The sequence below is a fragment of the Scophthalmus maximus genome, chromosome 3 (genome assembly GCF_022379125.1).
Source record: "Scophthalmus maximus strain ysfricsl-2021 chromosome 3, ASM2237912v1, whole genome shotgun sequence".
Lineage (NCBI taxonomy): Eukaryota > Metazoa > Chordata > Actinopteri > Pleuronectiformes > Scophthalmidae > Scophthalmus > Scophthalmus maximus.
The window spans coordinates 11,197,154-11,222,299 of record NC_061517.1 but is presented as its reverse complement, the minus strand read 5'-3'; the positions used below and the strand labels follow the sequence as shown (position 1 = coordinate 11,222,299).

At 41.1% G+C, this 25,146-nt stretch overlaps 2 protein-coding genes across 2 annotated transcripts; one reads left to right on the top strand and one right to left on the bottom strand.

Moving 5' to 3' along the window:
• Nucleotides 1-27: 27 nt before the first annotated feature.
• Nucleotides 28-3,980, top strand: pnpla1 (patatin-like phospholipase domain containing 1). Its single transcript, XM_035644833.2, has 8 exons — nt 28-344; nt 428-660; nt 766-831; nt 914-1,126; nt 1,293-1,353; nt 1,453-1,645; nt 2,323-2,445; nt 2,641-3,980. The coding sequence occupies exons 1-8, from the start codon at nt 137-139 to the stop codon at nt 2,825-2,827; spliced, it is 1,284 nt and encodes a 427-aa protein (XP_035500726.2). The 5' UTR covers nt 28-136; the 3' UTR covers nt 2,828-3,980.
• Nucleotides 3,981-10,676: 6,696 nt separating this feature from the next.
• Nucleotides 10,677-24,610, bottom strand: kcna10a (potassium voltage-gated channel, shaker-related subfamily, member 10a). The gene is made up of 2 exons (XM_035644776.2): nt 24,413-24,610; nt 10,677-14,482 (listed from the first exon to the last, which is right to left on the bottom strand). The coding sequence occupies exon 2, from the start codon at nt 14,304-14,306 to the stop codon at nt 12,570-12,572; it is 1,737 nt and encodes a 578-aa protein (XP_035500669.2). The 5' UTR covers nt 14,307-14,482; nt 24,413-24,610; the 3' UTR covers nt 10,677-12,569.
• Nucleotides 24,611-25,146: the final 536 nt, after the last annotated feature.

The following is a 25,146-nucleotide window of genomic DNA, read 5'->3' as shown; positions in this document are numbered from 1 at the left end:
TTTGCTGAATAACAGCTCTCGGCCTGCTTTGCCTCAGTCTTCCTCTAAGCGAGAGCATAATTTGTGCCGCGGCACAAATGCTTTTCACCATTCACAATTCAGACATTCAAAACTGATAACTGAAAGACTTTAGAAAATGGCTTCGGGAGTTCTCAGCAGTAATCATGTCGAAGTTCCTCCATCCATCTCCTTCTCTGGATCTGGATTCATGGCCACCTACCAGTTGGGGGTTGCCCAGTGCTTGCTGAACTATGTCCCCTCGATAGTACGCGCAGCACCGTTTGTTCTCGGTGCATCTGCTGGATCTCTGGTAGCGGCTGCTGTGGTCTGTGATATGAGCCCAAGTAAGTGACTTTATCATTCGCTCTAAATCTACTCTGTTTAAATGTGATTATTAATTCTGACTCGAAGATCTCTATTTTCACAGTTACCATTCGGGATGAGATGATTCACTTTGCTAAACAGATGAAGGCATTTAGACTCGGGCCATTCAACCCCTCGATCAATGTGTTCCACTGGTTGGAGTGCATTTTAAACAAATATCTTCCTTCTGACGCACATCGCCTGGCCAGTGGTCGTCTCGCTGTGGCTATGACTCGCTTGAGTGATGGCAAGCACATTGTAACGACTGAATTCCAGTCCAAAGAGGATGTAGTACAGGCGAGTTTGCACTACAGGTCCACACCTTGACGTTTTTTAGAAGCCCGAGTAGTTTGGAAATAAAAACTAGAATTTTAATTTTAAATTGCTGTATTTTGTCTTCAGGCTCTGCTTTGTAGCTGCTTTGTGCCTGGGTACTGTGGTATTCTGCCTCCATCCTTCAAAGGAGAGGCGAGTATTTAATGCTCCCCTCACACTCACTTTGGGCACATTGTTTGGTCAGTATCATAACATATGTGATCTGATCTTGCAGTATTATTTGGACGGAGGTTTCACTGGCATGCAGCCTGTCCTGCCTGTATCCTGCAGTCACACCTTGACAGTGTCTCCATTCTCTGGAGAGACTGACATCTGCCCCTCAGACACGCCTTGCATGTGGGACATGGTGGTGAGCGGAGCCACCCTGAAGGGCAACATGGCGAACAGCGTGAGGGTCATCAACGCTCTTTACCCCATGACTTTGGAGGTTGGTCTCATGTTGTATCTCACTAGAGGCTAAACTCTCCATGTGCGATTGTTGTTCCCGGACTACTAAGTTGTGGAATCAATGTGAATTAACGCTGTCAAAAAGACTAAAGAATACAATTTTAACATTTAACTCTGTTTGTATGTTGTTGTTTCTCTCTCCTTAGACTCTGGAACAAGCCTACTACAGCGGCTATAAAGACACTATTGATTTTCTTCTGCGCAGTGGTGGGTGAGAATACAGGGGCTGAATTTTTGTTACATGCAGACTCAACCTCACCTTCCTTATCTTGTTTCTGTTTCACGTTTTTTTCCCCTGGTGTGCAGATCTTGTCCCACGGCTAACGATACACAAAATATCCCAAGGGCAACTTAACGCTAACCAAACCACGGCACGGATCCACCTGGAGACCACCATGGAGGAGGAGGAGGAGATAAAGGTCGAAAAGGAGAAGGCTACATTAACCGCTTTTGAAGACATTAGAAACATGCCGATGGGCAACAATGACCCAGAGCAGAGGTAATAAATACCCTGAAAATATAGCACATAACACAGACAGGACTCACAGCTGAGTGCACTAAAGGTTGTGTGCGTTGAAAGTTTGTTTGTCACACATTGATCCAAGGGGAAGAAAGAAAACAAACTGTATGTCATTATCGAAGCCTCTCAAGTCCCAGAGTTCTCTATCATTCACTCTTGTCTTATCTCTCTTTGTATCACTCTCCTTCTTCACCTGCTTTTGTTCCTCCGTCAACCGGATTCCTTCTCTCTTGCGAGGATGAGTTGTTTTTGTCAATTCTGTTGTTCCACCGTCTGCCATTTCCATCACTGGAGATGGATACCTGGAGAACGCTATTCCCTCCCTTGTTTCGGTTACGGAATGGGAGACGCAATTTCTCTGTGCCGTAAATCAACTGTTATTTTTCTGCAAAAAAGCGCACTCTGATGGCCAAAAGAATGACATGGTGACAGCAAAGCTTATAGCGGACCAATATAAGCGTGGATTTTTGTTTTTTGTCTGTAGCCATTACACTGTACAATCAGTTTTAACATCATCATGACTAGTTAAAGCCAAAAAGTTGTCTACTTCTGCTTTGAATAACATGTACAGAAAGACAGACATCATTTTAGCAATCAGAAAGGCATTGTAATGATCCGACTTGCTGTACTAAATATATCTTCTCTGTTTCCTCCAGATTGGAGCTGGTGTTCAGGCAGGCTCCGGAGTTGGTTTTCTGGGCCTGGCATAGCATGAGACATTTTTTCTTCTTCTTTTTCAAGATACTTGTCGGCAGCCTCAAGAAGAATACAAAGGACAGGTAAAGCAGCACTGCGTCCTTAATTGTAGTTTTATCCTGGAAACTGTGTTTGGTTTCTCCTCGGTTATGTTTTTTTTGACATAATGTTGACTTATGTTGCCACCAACTTTAACAGATTCCAGCAGTTTCATTCTGATCTTAACCTGATTCGATTGGACTCTGCAGGACTGTATTTGATTAGTTTCTGTGTTTTAGGGTTATGCCCATCATCATGTTTATGAAGTGGCTGAAAATTCTGGCTCAATTTGAGGCTCTACGAGGACAGAGGCCCACAGCAACCCGGAATAAGTCGTCTGACCATTCAGAAAATGACAAGCATTGGTATCTCCTCAGACAGTTCATCACTCCATCACGGGATAAGAAGAAACCAAAGACACATTAAAACTGTATTCTTTGTACGTCCTGTCACATGGATTTTGTGTCGTCAGCTCTTTTGAGTCCATATGCCATGGATCTGAGCTTTGTTTTGTTTACGGTGGCTTTATTTTAACTAAGCTGGTGAAAATGTTTCTGAGTTTTCATGAATTGTATCAGTGAGTCTGCAGAGCGCAGACATCCAACAAGGCTTAGATGTTGTAGTAATCAATTCTTCTACAGTCAAATTTACTGGATTTGTGGTATTACATTATATGAAGCTAATAACACTGACCCTAACCCCAACACAGGAGTTAGCATGGGACAGAAAAGTTCCATGAGTATAACCAGTGTTTACTCGGAAGGTGAAAAATGTAAAAAAAAAAGAGAAAAGCCACGGGCTAACCAAAATCAATGTCTACGTGTTGGTGGTGTGAATGAGGTCATACTGATGTTTTTATAGTGATGCTTGCTTGGGAAGAGAAAGCTTGGCCTGATGTGACACTTGGTAATTGCGGTCTCAGAAGTCATTTATTTGTATTGCTCTGACGACTAGTCTTTACATACCACCTCCCTGATGAATAGAATTATCAACACTGCTTAATCTATTAAATATCAGTGAAGTGTTTTATAGCTTGCAGTGGGTTTTTCCCCCCTCAAAACAACAATGTGTGATACCACTGTGTGTAAGAGATATGTCATGAATTCTTCCATTTTAGTTTTTTTATATTCCCAAAATAAAAACACATTTTGAGTAAAGTTGCAAACTTAGCTGCAGGGCACTTATCTAGAGTCCTTCATTTTATTTACCAATAAGAGGTGACAGCTAGTCCCGTGATGAGCTATTTGAACACTGCACCCTTTCACTACTTGTCCCCCAGTGAAGTAGTTGCTTCTCCCCCTTACACTGCTCCAATGTTTAGCCTCAGTGGCTTCCGGCTGGGGCTAATGGGCTAAATTTCTGCAGAAAATTCAAGGAATTCTGACAAATGAATGAATGAATCATTGTTTTGTTTTTTTACTTTGCACTGTCACATTTGATGTTTGAGGAGCAGAAATATTTGACTCCATTTGGCTCGGGATTAAGATCAAATTACTTAATAGATGATGCTGCTCTTATTTGTCATGTACAGTGTCTTTTTATTGTTGCTGTTGATGGTTATTAACCAGCTCATGCTTTATGCTAGGGCAAAATGATAGGAATGAATAAATGCTAACTAACAAAACTTGGTTTTGAATTCTTTATCAGTTGAAAGACTAAATTAAATGTTTATATTCCGCATCTGTGTTGCAAAATGCAGCTGTTTGCTAAGAGAATAGATGACCACAATCTGACTGCAGTGACACTTCAACATTATAGACTGACACATATATCACAGATATCAGAAAGATGACAAGGAAGGATATATATATATCCTGAATGGTAACATGTGTGGGCACAGAGCTGGAACAGACCGTTTGATATCCATATCCTTTTTCATACAGATGGCCTGTTACCTGTGGAGAGATCCTCTTACATAATGAATGTGGATTTATCACACTGATAAGACGCACATCTGCTGCTGTCCCTCACCAGCCACTGATCCAGCCAGTCAGCTGGCAACCAGCTGGCTTTGTCAAGACTGAACAGAAACACAGCGTTGACTCTATTTCTCACTCGCCCTACCACTTCTGTAAACATTTTCACGAGGCGCTCAGGGTCTCAATCGCAGTTTAAAGTCTTCTTCGTCACATCATGACGTTCATTTCATGAACTACGGTCGCACTTAGAGTAAAATAGACGATGAAGCACTGCAGCATGGATACAGCTTCTCATTGCAAAACGATTTTCGGCCCCATCATACTCAAGTGAGCTAAGCGACACATTCTTCACACTCAAAGGAACTCACCGCAGTTGAATTCACATTCCCTTTCCTCACCATACAGGGACATCACCAAAGACACTCATCGTCGCAGTTTCTCAGGAGAGGACACGACAGAAATTCCTCAACACTCACCAACATCATTACCATGCCGGACAATATCCAGCTATTCACGGACTGATTGTACTCAATAAACTTTAATATTCATAAGTTGAAGGCGTGGCAGCCTGCAAACTCCTGCTAATGCACAACAAGGGAATGGAAAATGACCAATAATATATGTTAACTCATGCATGGATGAGTGTATCTTTTGAAATACATCTTAAATATTCCATGTGTTCATGAAATATTTTGTTTGTTTTATTACCATAAATTATTGTTTTCTTTCTTCCTTTCTTACTTCATGATTTTCAAATTATCAATTTTACACATGGGTCAAAAATGCAGGTAATGTAGAAAACAATTAACCTGTCATGTGGCTGCATTTACAAATCCAAAGAAAATATTTGATATATTTTGAAAGATAAATGTACCTATTTGAACATCAAGTTAGGCTATCATTTAACATTCATAACTGGTAAGACAGAAAGTTATGTCCAATACTATTAGCTAGCTCAAGTCAGCCAATATAAACTAAGTAAACACTCAAGTTATTGACGTGAATTTAATAATATTGTTGTGCCTTTGATTTTTCTTTATTTACAGTATTAGCATGGATCCCATTCATTCCAGATTCACGACTAAAATGGTCACAGAGATGTTGTTTGAGGAAAGTACACAGAACATGAGAATTGGAATTCTCAATCCTGATTCTGAAAAAAAAGAAGAGAAAAAATCAGGGTCAAGCTGTAACTTGTGGTTTGTCTTGGAATCCATCTCTCCCAGATGAAGAGGGCTCAAATTTCTGCGAACCTGCCAACACTCTGAATCAAAAGCACAACAATTTTAGCGTATAGGGCTGATTAGCAATTGTTAGGTAACATGCTAAACTAAGATGGTGAGCATGGTAAAAATTTATATTAGCAATTGATATCCTGAGCATGGGCATTTGGCATTTAGCTCAAAGCCTCGCTGTGCCTGAGTAGATTTATTCAAATCCACTATCTGTAGTTTCACAGAAGAAAAAAAGGTTGCTGCGCCAGGCACATAGGTCAAACGGGTTGTCAGCCTCTTCAATGGGTGTGTTGGATGTGAACAACAACTATAGACAATTGGACCAATGTCATGGCGCCTTACACCAATTTGCGTCGGGTGTTGGATAAGGCCCCTGTTCTTGATTAAATCTCAACAAATTGCTAACAGTCACGGAAATTCTAGAAAATTCTTCACCTCAATAAATTGCCCAATCCTTGTGTGACCAAATATCAGCTTGCGTTTGTTTGTCTGTCTTGACGATGTGTAATCTGTTGTCGGATTTGGAAGAGATGATTAATTCTGTCCACTCAATCAACAGACCTAAACAGATGTTGCCAGGTCTCACCAGGGAGAACAACTTACATGTTTTAATGAATGAGCCTCTCTCTCACTGTGTGTGTGTGTGTGAGAGAGACCTTTTAAACTCAGTAGGACGCGGGGATACAACTGACCAATAAACCTTCCTTTTCTAATCTTTTTTCCAAATTTAGAATCCACTTGATTAGATGAAGAAACAGTCTTATGATGATGATGATGCGTAGAACTAATGAACGTCTATTCCTTGTAAAACATACTGGCAGTGTTCAATTTTTCAAACTTATTTCTGTCTTTGGTACTCTTGACATTATCACGTTGTGAGTCTCTCGACTTTTTATCATCATACTTATTCATCATATTATCCTTTTCATTTAGAAAGTCTCTCCTATGGTGAGTTATGTCTAGCAGTATATTGCCCATTGGTTCAGGATTAAATGTCTATGTGCAAATGTTTGAACGTTTCAAGGTTTAGATTTTATTTGTGTGCACACTGAACAGTGTCATGGATTATGGCGTAGGACCAAAACGCAGATAATGGAAAGGATGTGTTTAATGATAAAGGCCTCAGCTGGTAGACAAGAATCTGCAAAAATCCAAACTAAATCTCAGGCAGCAGAACATAGGCGCTAAACTCAGGAACAGGAACAGAAAAGACCCGGAAAAAGAGCAGGAACAAGCACAGTGATGAGCAGGAACATAACAGAACAGACGAACGGACAAAGACAAAGGGAAGCGCAGAGACTATACATAAGGGAGGCACGGATAATTGGACACAGGTAATGGGCGGGAACACAAGAAAAAGTAAAGTGACCAATCACATTCATAATATAGTCCACAAAAAAAGCCAAGTCTTTTCAGAGTTCGTTTGTCGCTGTAACTGTTAACCAATAAAAAGGTGTGAAACTGGTTTTATATATTAGGACAAACTCTTTTTTCATGTTAGTCACATTTCTAAAGCAGAGAAAAAGACAAGATGGATTCATGTCAAGGGATTCATCCGTCACAGCCTGTTACACATTCTTGTATGCAATGTAAATGACAGGAAGCGGATCTCGCCACTCTATTGTGTCCCATGACTGGCTGCAATGAATTCCAGTTTTGTTCTGAGCTCATCTCTGAAGAAGTCAACCACCACTCCTGTGTTATTCTTAGCAACCTGTGTCCCACTTGCACAGTTAACAACATTCATCGCCAATACAACCGCAGTCTCAGTTACCTCAGATGCTCCAGTGGAGCTCAGCCGGACCGAAGCAGTGGCTAGAGTGGCCTCTGTTGCAACGTGTGGTAATTACAGGATGCTTGTGCCAAACCAGCGATCACAGCACTTGATTCATATGACTGACTGAAAATTTAGAAAATAGTCTCTTTATCTCTGATGTGATGAGAATACTGAGCAATCTTCTTGTTATAGCCAGCTGAAGACCCTTAGTTGGTGGTGTGTGACATAATGCCATAAAGCATTTCATAGTGCATGAATCTCTTCCCCGTTTTACCCGTTATATAGAATGAAATGGCACAAGGTTTTTATATACTAGTTATTTTAAAGTAAAATATTTTTGCTTTAAGGGCCTTAAGGATACGTCACTGATGGTAATGATGGATGATGGAATCTGATTTAGGCTCCAGTCGGAACAGAAATAAACCGTGTGCCAGTTCTTTCTGTCGTCTGTGTCAAACAGACTCCCTCTCTCAATCCTAGGCCTACTGTGGCCACTTCTGTCGGTCTTCTCACTCGCTGCCCATATCTCTCACTCCGCTGTGGAACTTTCCATCAAAGCATCTCGTTAATGATGGAGCACGCTCATGCATCTTTAAGCACTTGACAAGGATCTTCCACTATGCAGTTCCAGCCCTTTGAACACTCAAATTTACACACACGTACATCAATTTCTTTTTTTTCTTTTTCAAAAAAGTCAACAATGCAGTTCAGTTCATTTGCACTTTTGTGTGCAATGCACATTCTAAGTAGACACTATAAGGAACAGCAGAACAATCTCGATTTAACCCAAATCTGTATTTACTGTATGTATTGTGTAAATGTGGGAAAGTCTAGACATTTTTGGTAGTGTGTGTGTATGTGTCCAACAGTTTTGTCTAATGTCGTCCCAGCAGATTAACTTTAAACACAGTATTCACACTCCTTTTTTCACCTCCACAAACAGGGTCATGAAGTTGCCCTTGCACTAGTGTATGACTGAGAATGACCCATGCACACTATATATGTGAGAGTGCTGTCTTCATAACTGGCACCGTGGATGATGCGTACGTGTATGTGCGTACATTATATTCATGTGTGGTTAAATTGCAGGCAAAGGTTCAGTCCCAAAAAATTAAGAACATTGTAGTTTATGTTGCCTATGAAAGAAGACAAATAACAATTTTATAAATCATCATCATATATATATATATATATATATATATATATATATATATATATATGTATCTACACATTATGGAAAGATAACTTTTGGGAGCAGTTTGAAGGTGAGAGTGAGAAACAATTTTGCAATTTTTTTTTCATACCAATGTTTTTTGTGTTGTTTGTATGTTTTGAAAGCAATTCCGTATATTAAACCTTATCTACTAATACATTAAACAACAAATACTGAAATAAATCTGGTAGTCTCCCTTAAGGAGTTTGGGTAATCCCTGGGATTACATTACTGATTACAAGTTTGATGAGGTATCTGGTGACTGTAATGGTATACAATTTTAGTGACCTTTAGTGACCCGACCTTGTCAAGGATGGGGTCAAATTGACTGGCTGTGGTTAAAACCTCTCTCTCTATCTCTCTCTCTCTCTCTCACACACACACACACACACACACACATGAGAAAGAGGCATTGGGATTAATATCAAAAAGCTGCTTTAGTCCTTGCTGATATGATGGGTGATATTTGAATTTTAAAATTTAAGGTCTGACCTTTTCAAATTTCAGATGGAATCCCTGGAAATCACCAACTGAATCATCAACTCTGAGAGCTGCCTCCTAGAATTATACTTGTATAATGCACATTTCACAATATTACAAAAATAGAAGGAATACAAAGAGCCCCCTGATATTTCAGCATGGTAGGAGAAACTGTCAAAGGTTCTGTTTAAATCTTTTGAACTGTGCAAGTAAATAGATTTTTGCGGTAACAGTAAGAGTTGAATAAGTGCTTGTATATTGGTTTTCTTGTTATTTAAAACCAAGAGCAACACAGAGCAAAGCAGGCCAGCTGTATGAACTTAAATGACATGTTTGGGGGGGGGGGTAAAGGATCACATGTTGTGTATATGAAGATTTGTATTTTTGATTGAAACAAGGACAAAGGGGGAGAGCTGAGGAAAAGTTGGCTGGGGGAAGAACGCTGACATTAGCTCTGGTTGCATGAGAAGCCTTCTGGATGAAACTGGGAGAAACTAGTAACAAAAGAAGCCTGGAAGGAGTTTTACACACAAAAGATAATAGTCTCTAGAGAACTTGAGAGAGCAAGATATAGGCTTCAGCATATTTTACATGCGTCTAATATATATTTACTCCACACAAATTACAGGATCACTTTTGTTTTTTTTTGTGTGAGAGCATGTTGTGTGTGAATATACAGATTTATGTGTGTGGCAGATATCTATTTCACTTGTGCCTATTTCCACCCCTGCTTGTAACCCATCTATGTGTCTGACAGTCGATTACCGGACAACAGCTAGTGTGTGAACTCTGATCTTGTCTCCTCACAAGTGTCAATCATCCCTCCTTTCTCCCTTTTCATCGTCAGCTCTGTTTTCACTCTATGTCGTTGACTGACACACATTTCCTTTGGTCATAATCTGGGTCATTCATCCATTCATAATTTAGGGGTTCCCTGTTATCAGGTTGGGGAAACGCCAGCTGTTTTACAACAGCAGTTGACGTCAATTAAAACGGCACTTAAAAGGTCTTCCTCCGCAATTTTTTGTATTGTAAGTATTTACCAAGCCCATATGTTCGATTTTAGGAGCCTTCTTAGCCCAAGACAGGGTTTGAAGGTGAGTCTTAAGAGCAGGGTATCAAGTGAAGCTGGATGGCATCAATACCTTACAGACTGCTCCTACTGTCATCCACAGACTGGCATCCTGTTGTTGTCTGGAAGATTTCCAGTGATACGGTTGCTGCACTTGCTTTGATGTGACCTCTGTGTGTGTGTGTGTGTGTGTGTGTGTTTGTCACTGACAAAACAGCTAAAACAGGACAAGTTACTGAAAGTCATGAAGAAATCTTATATAACATAAGGCATTTTTCTCTGAAGCTGAACACAGATAGAGGTAAGGAGAAACTACAAGAATGCTGACTCCTGTCCGTCTGTCACACACACACACACACACACACACACACACACACACACACACACACTTGTAAAATATACAGTATATATATATATATATATATATATATATATATATATATATATATATATATATATATATATATATATATATCAGACCAAATAAAACATGAGACATTATTAAAATTCCAGAATATATTGCATCAACATAACAGTACATCATATACTGAAATGTACAAATACAAATACAGTGTAATGGTCTTGTTGATGTAATAAACCCTCACCTGCTGTAGTCTAGCTCTGAATCATTGTACAACTGTGAATTTCCAGTCAAGAGACTGACTACATCGTTAAAACGGACATACTTTATAATCACCATAAAATCATTTTCTCCTTGAACCTGATCATAATTTGATTTTATGCTTAAATGGAGATCCAGGCATTACAAAAGTCTAAAGCTGTTTTGAGATAATTTCATACTCCTGGAGCTAGGATAACATCATGTCACTTGCTTTACAATAATTTAATGATCTTTTATGATCTGTAAATATCTTATAAAAGAAATACTAATAGAAAAATATTACTTTAACATTGGTCTGATACAGCATAATTTACAATTTGTCCTGCAAAGTAAGACGGATCATGGGACATTACAGCCTCATGTTCCCTGGCCCTGTAACAATTCCTTTTATTCCTTGTATAAAGCAAAAATCTTTGGCTTTTTCTCTGTACTTTATGCTTTATTTTCCTAATTTTCTGAACCTGACTTGAATGGTGTACACCCTCAATGAGATATTCACTAATGGATCGTGATGATGTTTATAGCATGAAATCCCAAAAAAGTATCTACTCCGCAAACTAGATTACATCTATACTGTACTTTGGCTATATTAGATTGTGTTTCAGGTCTTTTTCAGAATGCATTTCTCTGTCAGACAGCATTTTGGAAAAATAAATCTCACAAACAAATGCTAGAGTGGAAAACAACTTCTACATTTTCAACCAAGCTGAAATCAAAAATACGAAGCACGTATGTGTGACGAACATAGGTATTGCAGTGAGATTGTGTATTGGCGAGTTCAACAATATCTTAATTACATAATTTAAGGCACTCCATTATAATACATAGTGTGGAGTCTGTTATACTACTTTTAATAGGTACTTATCAAAGAGAATGAATAAATACAATTGTATTGACAGTCATTTTGGGTAAATAAAAACAGGACAATAATATAGAAAGTATGCACAAGTTACACATTCTTACAGAAAATGGTGTTTTGGATATTTGTGTTGTGAAATGTTTTTTAAAAACCTTGGTCTTATTTGTGTAGCACTGGTCATCATTCCTATCAGTTATGATTTTCAACATCTGCAGACAGCAGCAGCATCTACTGGGCGAAGCAGAAAATACATGTATTCCTCAAGCAAAGTTTGAAAATGAGGGGTAAAAAGGACAATACCCAATTTATCCAATAAAAAATTTAGTTGCAGTATTGTCTTGGTAAATTTGTACGAACTGTGCTGCACACACACGTGAGATAGGTTGTTCGTCTTCACTCAACTTATAAATCATTGTAAAAATGTGATGCTTTGTCAGCTATTCCAGCAGCTAAAAGGTCCTCCCTATAAACAGAGCCAAGAAATGGTTCTGCAACACTTTCAACACTTTGGATTTTGTCATTAAACTTTTCTCTTTTACTTAAATTAAATTTGTAACCTGCATAAGATTCTTTTTTTATGTCCCCAGAGGACACTTCAAGTTGTGCTGAAAGCCAAAATCTAAACAGTCAAGCCAGTGTGCAAAATGTCATTAGCATGAAGATGAATGACCAAGACAATAAAAATAAGACCAACAACATGAAAATAACTTTAAACATATAATGCTGCATTAGGAAAATGAAGGATTTTTCTGCTTCTATGCAAACTTAAAAAAGATCCGTAACCCAAAGGATACTTGAAATATGTTGACACCCTGAACATGACTTATGTTATTTTCAACGTGTCATTTTCATAATAGACTCTAAAGAGGTAAGTAGGGTATGCCCTGTATTTCGTTATAAAACATATTTCCAGTATCAGTAAAAACAAGATACCTTAACCACTCTTGATGATAAATCAAAAAAGTTAGTTTCCTATATATTCTGTTCATCTTTAATATTTCCCTTTGTCCTTCTGCCAGATGCCATTGGCTAAATTGAGTGAGGTGGTGCTGCCCTGTTTTGTACCTGTTTCAGTCTTCATGGCTTGCTCAACGGCATCTGTCAACGGCAACTTTTCCTCTGCTTCTGTCTCTCTGTGGTAGAAGTAGTTGAAGTTCGAAACAATAACAGGAACAGGCAGGGCAATGGTCAGCACACCTGCAATGGCGCACAGGGTGCCCACCATCTTACCCCCTATGGTAATGGGACACATGTCCCCGTAGCCCACAGTGGTCATGGTAACCACAGCCCACCAGAAACCATCAGGTATGCTGACAAACTGTGTGTTAGGCTCGTCTACCTCAGCAAAGTAGATAGCACTAGAGAAAAGAATGACTCCAATGAAGAGGAAGAAGATGAGCAAGCCAAGCTCACGCATACTGGCTTTCAGAGTCTGTCCCAAGATCTGCAGGCCCTTGGAGTGACGTGAGAGTTTGAAGATACGAAACACCCTGACGAGGCGGATGATGCGAAGAATGGCCAAAGACATGTTCTGTCCCGAGCTCTCTTCTGGCGTTGTGACCAATTCTGTAATCACAGTAACAAAATAGGGGATTATGGATATAATGTCAATAATGTTCATGAGGTTGCGGAAAAATTCCTTTTTGCTGGGACAGACCAAAAATCGCACGCACAGCTCAAAGAAGAACCAAGCAATGCAGGCAGTCTCAATGATGAAGAAAGGATCAGCAAAAGTTGTGGGCTTTGCAGCAGGTGGAGCCACATCACCTCCGGATTGGTTGAAAGGTTGTAGAACTGTGGGAGCCACTGGGTCATAGTCATCTCTGAATTCCGGGAGAGTTTCGATGCAGAAAATAATGATGGATATGACAATAACAAAAACAGACACCAGTGCTACGCCCCGGGCTGCGTTGGAGCTCTCTGGGTACTCAAACAGCAGCCAGAATTGCCTGTACATATCATTAGTGGGTAGAGGTATGTCAACATCCTTTATAAATCCTTCATCTTCTCTGAACTGCTCCAAGGCCTCACTTCCAAGCTCATAGAACAAAATTTCATCTGCAAACACATCAATGGGAACGTTTGCTGGTCGTCTGATCTTTCCCCCTGACTGGTAGTAATACAAGATCCCGTCAAAACTGGGCCTGTTCCGATCAAAGAAATATTCGTTCCTCATTGGATCAAAGTACTCCATCCTCTTTAAAGGGTCTCCTAGCAGCGTCTCTGGAAACTGGTCCAATGTTTTCAGTTGTGTCTCAAAACGAAGGCCAGCAATGTTGATGATGACTTTCTGATCTCCATAATCGAGCCCGTGTTTATCTACAAACAGATCTTCGCAGCACTCCTTAGCAAGCCGACTGAAGATCGTCTCACTCTCCTTTGTGCCCTCACTGCTTAGCAGCAGTTTCCAGTTGGAGATCATACTGGCGCAGCTACTGCGCCCCTGCCTGCTTGGAGAAGGCATTGTTGGGGACTGGGGTACCACCAGTGTCTGTGGAATGGGTGAAGATGAGGTGGATTCCCAAAGGCAAGAGGGCACGGTACTGTGGTGGGAGGGCGTAGAGGGAAGTTGAGGGGCTCGCAGAAGGTAGTTGCTGCTTGGGCTGTGGAGCTCTGGCGGCAGGTCCACCGTGAGAGCTGTGGTCTCATCTGGATAGGTGTCCACCTCATCCTCAAGGCTGCCGTCAAGTTCATCCAGACTCTCAAAGTCTACCAGGGCCACCTCCATGGCTGAAGCTCAGCCAGTGCAAAGCCTTGAGACCCCAGGATAGGACAATCACACAGACACAGATGGACAGATTGGAGGCTCGGTCACACGATTCAGTCACAAAGTACCAGAGAATCCCGTCTTCAGCGGCACTTACAGTAACAGGACAAACTGATAGTCCTCTCCATTCTTTTCTCCTGTAGAGTGAGAGACAGAGAGAAAAGGAAAGTCAGTGTCTTTTGGTCAATTGTCAAAGGTTTTCCTTTTTGCTAATTGTCATCAGCTGACAAGAATATGACGTGACTGAAAGTACATGTCACATCATGACTCCTTGTTTCTTAGATGCCCATCTCTCTGGAAACCAGCAGCACCAGAATGATGAGTGAGAGATACAGAAATGAGGGAGGAAGGAGGAGGAAGAGGATGAGGCAGCAAAGAGATGGGAAGAAAGAAAGAAGAGACTATACAGTAACAGTGGCAGAAGAAGATTTGACTCTTTTGGACAGGCACACATAGTTTCAAAGTCCTTGATACTTCATTCCACAGTCTGTTGTTGTGGAGGCACTGTGATGAGTTGTGTAACTGTGAAAAAACAAAAAACTACTGTTGAAGTGACCCAAAATCAGGCTGTAGGAGGAAAGGATAGTACTGGAGAACTGGGGCTATGCATACATTAGTGCATAATTAAATGGCAGCATGGGGCCAACTTCCTCCAGACACCAGGGCTCATTTTTAAAGTGAGCCGAATGTCCTTGAGCCTTGATAATGAAAATCAACTCCAACTGTGTCTGTTTTGCGGTTGGTTTCTGCATTTAACCTCACCTGAACTACCAATTGACATAAAGAATTCATAATTTGCAAAATGATCTGTTAGGTGTTCCGCACGCATTTGTCTGAGTGCGGCTCTGTGTGTGTGTGCAGTGTGCTTACACTGTACATGTGTGCATGTGTGTGATCGACTGCTGACGCCTGCAGATGTTTAATTAAAGACTCCAGGGATGAGTCACCACCTAAAACGCCAGTGATACCAATCCGGCTGAGAGAGAGAGATAGAGAAAGAAAGAGAGAGAGGAGCAGGGATGGAGTGAAAAAAGAGGTTGACATGAAAATTGTTGGGGAGACGGATGTGGGTGGATACAGGGTGTGATGAGGACAGAATGGAGAAGAAGGAGAGTGACAGTGAGAGCGAATGGGAGTTGATAGGTGGGTGGATGGCTAGACAGGATGATGAGAGAGCGAGGAAAGAGGGGTTTATCACGGAAAGGAAACAGATGACGATGACAGGGTTAGGGAAACAACTAAGCTGTGATTAATTGTGAAAACAGGAAGATGCTGATTTGAAAACAAGTCCATATATCTACTGTGGAAAAATTTGGGAACAAAACTCAAAGAGACAGCTCCACAAAAAAGGAATCAGTCAAATCCAACTCTTCACTCGTCACCCGTCTGTTCCTTGACCTCATGACTGGATTGACATGATCTGACCCTTTGAGCATCCAGAACTTTCTAATCATCTAAAAATAGAAGCTGCAAACCGGCGACCGATGAATAAATGTTTGCTTTTAGATCAATACCTGGAAATTAGCCAGTGATATTGCTCTGCTTTACCAATTACTAATGTTATTTCAATTAGTCAATAATCCATCATTATTTAATTTCGCTTAATGCCACAGAAAGTCCTGACAACTCTTAAATGTATGTCTCTAAATGTAATTGAAAGCAGTGTGAGTCTTCTGACTCTCCAAAAAGACTAGTTACTTCCAAAACAAATCAAGACGGTTGCATTGTTTCAGCCATTTACCTTTGATTACAGTCGAGGCCAGGATATATTGAGAGTGATATCTTCAGGTTTCTCTTAAAAGTAAATCTGAAATCTAACAGAGGAGACGTGGGGACTCATACGGATAAAAGTAAGAAACACGTGGTAATGAGGTCAACAGTTTAAATCGTCTGATCAGGCTAACTTACACAGCTAAAAACAGCAACACACACACCTTACCTTACATAAGGAGAAGTCTACAGACCACGTGTGTTCAATATGCTGTAAAGGGCAAAACAGAACGGGGAGAAAAGTGACCTCCACAAGTTGTGCCACTGCCGCAGCTTTCTGCTTCCGCCACAATTGGGAACACAATGACTAATCTATCACGGACTACATTGGGTAACCTTACGCTGGAGTAGAAACTAGAGCTGTGGCAAAGGCCACATGTGCACACATGCACACGCACGAATTAATGCAAATAGCCATGCAGACAGGCCAAAGACAAAAAAACAACAAAGAACAACCGCGGACGATGATCTGATACTAAAGACTGCTCTGAGGCGGGTGTGCCACAAACTGTCTCACGGTGATCCGGGTGATGTGCTCAAGGCCCTCTAGAGTGGAACGGTGCGATAAGATCCACAGATCGCTTCAAGCTTAAACACACACACACACACACACAGAGGCCGTATCCATATCTGATTCTTCAACGGTATCACAGTTAGTAATTGACGTTCAACAACTCCATCAACATGTTCGACATGGCAGGGCAAGTTTGAAGGATGAGAGAGTGACAGAGTCAGGCAGCTCCCCTCCCGACATACCTCCCCGTCTTCACACTGTAAAATGTATTTGTATGCACAGGCATGCAGGGAAGCTGCCACTCCACTCCATGAGTATGTGTGAACAGATACTGGTGAGAGTCATGTCAACACTTGTTAAATCAGCGTGTCGTATTTTATTTATGTCTCTAATGCTTTTCAGCGTCAGTAGTGTAATCTGTGATGATTACTTGAAAAGCTCTTTCTGGATTCCATCTATCATGTGGTAAATTTGTTCATGAATTACAAATTCAAATGTAGTAAAGCAGATGGATTTTTTAAACACCAAAAACAAAAACTCTTCTGACAGTAATGAGATTAAAACCGATATCAAATTTTACATCCAAGCGCTAAAGGAAAAGAAAAAATCGAACAATATTTTGTATACAGCAAGTGGCAGCAACTGTGATGTCACACACTGGTTTGTGAACTGCAGTTTGGAAGCCTCAAGTCATTTTGACGAGCACCATCTTGTTTTTTGAAACCAAAAGTAACCATATTTGAGCAGGAGGAGCAGGGGGGCAAGCCTGACTGAGAGCTGATCCACTGCACGTCCAACGACACCTGCAGCCTTCACCCATTGGATGGTCCTAGCTGTCAATCACACAGTATCAATGCCCCAATAAGATACCATGCTTTATCGACTATTTTAATCTAAATGAGACCATCATTTACTAAATGAACATCATGCTGTGTTGAAAAAGACTTGAAACTAGAGATTGAAACAATTAACTCCCCAGGAAAAAGTCTACTGACATAATAAATCAAGTGAGAAGTAGAGTCATTTTCTCATAGACTTCTATAGAAACTAACGTTTTTTGCAACCAGTGGAGTCGCCCTCTGCTGGTGATTCCAGAGAAATACAGGTTGAAGGCACTTCTGCACTGGCTTTCCTCTCCGGAACCGGTGACTATGTGTCCATTTTAATATACAGTCTGCGCGGGATAGAGATGGTTTTGATACATTATTGGGCATGGAACTGATTCATGTGCCTACAACTGTACGAAAATAACAACAAAAGTTTAATAAACAATAAATTAGTATTTATTGGTGTATATGGCTTTATATATACACACACACATAGCCTATCATATTATGTAATACATTCATTCATATATGCATGGAAACAGCCGCAGCTCTACACTAGCAGCTGTGTAAGGCAGCAGCGAGGACAAAATGCTTCTTGGGAGGCAGTGTGACCTTGACTCGTGGTAGGACGGCGTAAAAAAGAGGTGTCATATGGGGCCCACGCCAACCCGTGGCGCTCTGACTATTCTTACCGAGCTATTAATACGCGGGAGTAATGCTGGAAAAAAACAATGAAAAGTCTTCCTACGTGTAAAGCTCCAATGCATACAGACACATGCAGGGAAGGACTGCACACATACAGTGGGAATGGGGGGAAAAACTGCGCGCGTGGGACAACATGACAATCGCCGATCGAACTATTCTACTGTAGGTATTAATGATTTGCTATATAAACCTGCCTCAGCATGTGTCAGGCACACACGCAGTGTTTCAGCGTAACAACACATTAAGTGCAACAAAGTGAAATCACTAACTTACATTGTAAAGACACTGGTTTACACACACAGCCGTTCACACACACAAAAAGGTGCAGACAGCAACACACTCGCTCTTTCCAAGTGAGCTAAATTATTTCAAATTTCTGCCTGATCCCCCGTTAAAGGGGCTGTAAGCCATTTTGGAGAAAGATTTGTTGTTGTTGTTTTTCCGACCACACTGGTCGGGTCTCGAACCCGCAGCCTCTGGCATGGGAGATGGACGCAGCTGACGCTGAATGTGACAAAAAGTGTACAGGATGAAAAACCGCTTACAGCCCCTTTAAGAGACAAGGCATTCTGTCCTTTTTATTTTTGACTGGTGAGGATCAAGACTGCGAACTTCAGATCTTTTAAGGCATGGAAGGTTTTTAAAGCTTCAGAGATGAAGCTTAGTGTTTACAGCCATTATGTCTGTCTGACGTTAGTTGGAATGATTTTAGGTTTTTTTTTGGTATGGTTTTTTTTGTGTGTGTGTGTGTGTGTGTGCGTGCGTGTGTAATTCCACTCAGGCTGGAGGCCTCATTAAAGTTTCAAGTGATCTTTTGCTCACAGCTGATCCTGGTGCATATTCCACATTTTAGTCTAAGTGGTCTTCAGGTATGTCTTTGTCACAGATGTAAACCAATTTGACTCTTGCTACTCATGTTCTTTGATTTTCTATTATTTTTCCAATGGTTATGACTTTAATCCATTTGATTTATTATTACGTATATGGCACCACCCTATACTAACACTATGCTAAACCAAATGACATGTGATGTAAATATACTTGTGTCCATGCCTTCTGCGTAGTAAATAATCAACAAACCTAAAATGATCTCCTTTAAATGACAGCTCACTTTTCCTCATCGCAAACTGAAATCCAAATCCCAACATACTTTGCTGAATAATATTCATTATCACAAGAATAAATCTGCAGTGTGCCAGATGTTTGCAGCTGAGCACATTTGGTGTATCTGTTAAGTGCGCTCACACATAAGTGTGTGGGTATTACGTTTCACTTTTTTTTTTTATTCTGTGAAAAAGGACTGCCACCGGAGATTCTCTCACTTCACGGCACGGTACATACAGAATGCTTGACCTTGCGCACTGGACCATTTGTTACGATCCAGTGATGTGGTGGTGTGTTGTTGTGTGTGTGTGTGTGTGTGTGTGTGTGTGTGTTTATGTGTGTGTGTGTGGGGGGGGGGGGGGGGGGGGGGGGGGTTCTCTGGCTGTGTGAGGGCATAGGTTGGTCGAGCTGATATTTTTGGACCTGAGATTTGACCCTATTAAGCAGATTAATGCAGGCTGGGCAGCTCAGTGCCATAAGCCTAGGGATCTCTTCCGTCAGATCAACACAGATACAGTAGTGAGCCATCACAGATAGGCAAACAAACACAAAAAGCTACACACATTCACACACAAACGTACAAATGTACAACCGAGTATTCATTGTTAACTTCTTAAACGTGCCTTGTCTTCAAAATGCAGAAACCTAACTATATTAAAACTGGGCTTGGACATGTTTCAATTTAATTGCTGATAATTCTCTGGTTCTAAATTCTCAGTGTGGACATTTGACTCCTCTTTGTCACATAGAGCTTAAGACTAAATCAGGAGAGATTTATGAAGGAATACAACAAGTAAGAAATATCTGAAGTTAAGGAGAATAGCCATCGGTGCTTTGACCCTGTCAAGAAGTAGATCACCACAGAAAGTGGTCCAATGACTTAGGTGCTTTCAACGTCAGAAAACTCCCCCTGAACACTATTGCTGATGATAAGGACCAGAGCTCAAGGTTTGGATGACTTGATGAGAGGAAACGTCTGATGAGAACGTTTGATTGAAGAGGGCCAGGCCTCCACAGATGAGGTGGTGAGGGTTAACCCTGGAGGTGGGTCACAAAAGGTCACCGTGCCAGAGAGTCATCTGAATGACAGCGGAAAAGAGACAACACTTGGAGTTTGACAGCTTACAAGTGATTGGCTGAAGCCGAACAGGTCAGGTTGTGATTGGATGTAGTCTTCCTGACAGAATTTTTGCTAAGCTTCATTATTGTTTGGGATTGTTGGTCAAATAAAACAAGGTAGTTGCAAACAAGTTGGTTTGTGGGAAATTATAAGACACAATTTTCATTATATGTGGACATTTTTACGATGCTCATATTCTGGCCATTTTAATTTGGGGGTCTACCAGTTAATTAAATCTACGATTTATAGCCCAGACTTTTGTTGGACTATATGAACGTCACATGACTTTTTTAAAGTGATATTTACATTTTCTATTGGGCATAAATTGATAATGAAGATATTGTTTATTGACATGATTCAAGACAAAGGTCTTTCTTCATTACCCTAATTATCATTATCAGTAAATGGGGAACATTTTTGCACACAAACACATGACATAAAAACCAAAAGAAACTACTGTAGACAAAGACAGTCAGTTCTATCCTTTACAAACAAGCCCTCTATTAAACATTTTCAGCCTGTATTACAGATGGCAATTGAGAATATATTTAATTATCAGACCGCTATTATCCGTAAAACAGATTTTTTAGAATATCATAACCTTCTCCCTCTCTCTTGAGCTTTTAAATCACTTACTGAAATGTGAATTACAAATGTCCATTTGGTAATGCCTCTCTCATAGCCAGAGCCAACAATGATTCTCAGTAATAGAGCTAAAAATAGATGCAAAACGGACCCCTGTGTACTACTGCATGGCGGTTATAGGAGGCGACACTATTCAGTATGTTTTTATTGTATGTATGTGAGCAGGTGTGTGTGTGTGTGTGTGTGTGTGTGCTTCAACATCCTGGAAATGAGCATGTGCTCTATTTACTATATATATATATACACACACACACACACACACATATATATACACACATATATATACAAGTCATGGAAAAGTGCATATTGAAGTAGATAGCAATAAATGTCTTTGTAACCTTACTGACTGTTCTGATTACACCATGTGAAATAAAATACACTCTCGTAGATATTATGTTTATGGTTGGAATAGTTCCACATAACTTTGGTTACTGTTGCAGAGTTAAATGAATACTTAAAACTGTGTTTATATTACAGAAGAAGTCTAACATTCAACTTCGATTGCCCCTTGCCTCCGGTCAAAAAGTTGAGTTGCCAAATTGGGGCACAGCTGTGAGTGTAACAGTGACTGCGATGTGAACACCAAGAGAGGGAGAGGTCTTGTGTTGTGTTGGCACTGATTAAAGAAGATTATTCAGCTCAGCCCTGCCCCCTAATGAATAGATGTTTTAAACATAAAGAATTCAAGACCAAAAGTCTTTACAATAAACTTGGATGCCACACGTGAAACTGAACTGAACAAGGCTGATATGATTTATCGTGATATAATATTTAGAAACTATCCGTATAGTATTTGTTCATGTCCTTGCCCCATATGTCTTGTCTGGTGCAGATGTGTTGTCTATGTGCAGTATATCCGCGAGGCACTCATAAGACTGTAAGCTGCTGATGCTGACATGGGTGTGTCTGCAGGCTTCGGGCCAAGTCCCAGTGCACAGCAGCTGGGACCGAAAATCCTCCCTTGGCCTTTTGACAACTCACTATCGCACATACACAACAGCGCGAGTAAAAGTACAGCCAAAACCACCTCCTAATAAATTAGAAACTTCCTTGTAGAGCACCTAAAAAAAGAGACACAGAGACAAAACTGAAAGCAAATACACAGGGTTCACCAACAGGTACTGACTGTTGTGTACCCGGTATACTCGTATATATATATACGTGTATATACACACACACACACACACACACACACACACACACGCATACACATATAGTAATGTCTGAGGTAGAAGTCAATTTAACTGCTTATCATTTACTTCTAAATATGGAAAAAGAATGAAGGCTGCTAGTTTGTGTCTGGGTCAAAGAAAAAGGGGAAAATAAACAGATAAGTCTACTCTTGTTGTTTTGACTAGACATCCTCAATTAGCGGCACAGACAAAAAAAAGATTAAAGTGCCATCGCGGGGTCTGTCTGGATGAACGTGCAACACACCCACCACACGTGCAGAAAGAGAACAACCAATCTCAAAGCAAAGTTGATGGTTCATTAAAAGAGGCAAGATGATATTTATAGCACATCTGGCCACACACTGAAATCTTGCTTTCAAATCTAATTACTTCTCCTTTTTTCATGCGCACAACAAGCTAAATCGAAAAGACATACTTAGATAAAGAGAGGTCGACATTTAAAGACTCATTTGATCTGCAGCATCAAGCGTTTTTGGTTTTATCAAATTTGATCGCGGTATTCAAATAAACTGAAACGATTTTTCATCGCATTTAAATTTGACTAAATCCTTATTGGTGCACAGAAATAAGTGACCTCAGCACAATAACATTGGGACAAAACAAACAAAACACAAACATGAAATAACCTGTTCCTACTCTGACTGAAAATCTGGAGTTCAAATAGGATTCCATCCCTCATAGGAAGAACCAGGTTGAGAAAATGAGTTTTCAAGAAGTCATCATTTGAGTGATAAAGTCACATCTTACATCAGTTTGTTTGTTTTTGCTGATTTTGATCAGCAAAAAAAGACAGCAATATGGACAGTTGCTGTCCACACACACACACACACACACACACACACACACACACACACACACACACACACACACACACACACACACACACACACACACACACACACACACACACACACACACACACACACACACACACACACACACCTGACCCCACCCTCGCCTTCTTTCCACAGTGAGGATTAAACCTGTCTCATTAACAAAAAAAACATGGCGTTATGGCTTTTAGAAGCTTTTTTTTATTTTTGTTGCCAGATCCAGACAGGGGAAATATGGCCATCTGGTCTCCTCTAATCTCAGGTATTGTACAAACAAGTGAAACACACACACTCGCGCGCGCGCACACACACACACACACAGATGCCAAAATACACCATGCATATTGAGTGAATCTCCACATCTGCTGATAAAATATGACACATACTGTAAACCTTTGATCCCTAATTATATATTTGTTCTCTCTCTAAGTTACTGTCTTGGACCAACTGAGTCTAATAACTGTATAAATACGAGCTAATGAAAATGTGATCGCTGATGTGGTGTTAAATAATGCAAAAGGCTATATTATGGCTTTCGAGTGGTGATCATCTCAAAGGAAGACATTTTTATGCATTCTTTCTCCCCACGAAAAAAAGCTTACGGAAGATTTGTTTTAACCTAACTTTTGCTTCACCTTGTGCATTGAACGAGTTGTTCATGATGTGTGTTTGTGTCCTGACAGTCGGCTGTTGGATGGAGAGTCAGCAGAGTTCTAGGGCGTTAATGAAAACGGTAAATACAACATTTTGTACAGTATAACTTTGCGGTGCGTCAACTGTACCCAGGGTTTTCGACAAGCAACGAGTGGAGCTTTTCACCTGTGGGTTTCCATCACATGGCCTATACATTTAAAACATTGTCATCGTTTGACTTCTGTGTTTACTTTCTGAATTCGCAGATCAAATGCTGCACACTAAAGCCTTTAGCTATTATACATCCTGTTTGACATGATGACGCCAGACGCCTGCATCGGAGACCAATCAAGCGAAGGTGCTGCATCTTTCAACTGCAACGGAGATGGAAAAGGTGCAACCATGGACACACCAAGTTCACCATCAACTGCCTTTAATACACTTAAATTAATGGTTTGAACAGATTGGTGGACGAATTTGTTTTTTTCTATATAACGTAAAAATATATAAAAAAGTTTTTTTTTTTTTAAATAGACACAATTCTCGTTTCCCATTAATGAATGAATAAGCTGCACGAGGTGAGCAGAAGAAGTGCTGTGATTTATCTGTTGCGCCCGCGACTGTGCAACAGCTGGTTGACTTACAAAAGAGGAAGAAAACGCATCGCGCTGCAGAAGAATCACACAGGAGGAAACAAGACACTTGCAGAGGAAGGTGTCCTACCTGCGGCCCCGTCACGACGTCCCGGCTCTGCGCCGGGGGCATGGTCAGTGCGCACTGGACCGACCGACCTCCACCTACTTCCTGCCGCCCCCGGGTTGACCGCACGGGCAGCGGGGGGCACGGCGGACGTGCCCCGGCCAATCAGCACGGCGCCAGATGTGCGAGTGAGAGGACAACAGCAGCATGATGGCGTTTAATTTGGCCAATTCCCCGCTGGCACAATCCCCGTTTCTCTTCCCCCTCCAACCAAAGCTGCAGCCCATCTCTTTATCTCGAGGGGAGGAGGGAGGGAGGGAGGGAGAGAGAGAGAGAGAGAGGGGAGGGAGAGACAGAGAGAGAGAGAGATAGAGAGAGATGGAGAGAGAGGGGGGGAGAGAGATGGAGAGAGGAGGAGGGAGTGAGAGAGGGAGAGAGAGAGAGAGAGAGAGAGAGAGAGATAGAGAGAGAGAGAGGGGGGAGAGACAGAGAGAGAGAGAGATAGAGAGAGATGGAGAGAGAGAGGGGGGGAGAGAGAGAGAGAGAGAGGGGAGGGAGAGACAGAGAGAGAGAGATAGAGAGAGAGGGAGAGACACAGAGAGAGAGAGAGATAGAGAGAGATGGAGAGAGAGAGGGGGGAGAGAGAGAGAGATGGAGAGAGGAGGAGGGAGGGAGAGAGGGAGAGAGAGAGAGGGGGGGAGAGACAGAGAGAGAGAGAGAGGGGGGGAGAGAGGGGGGGAGACAGAGAGAGAGAGAGA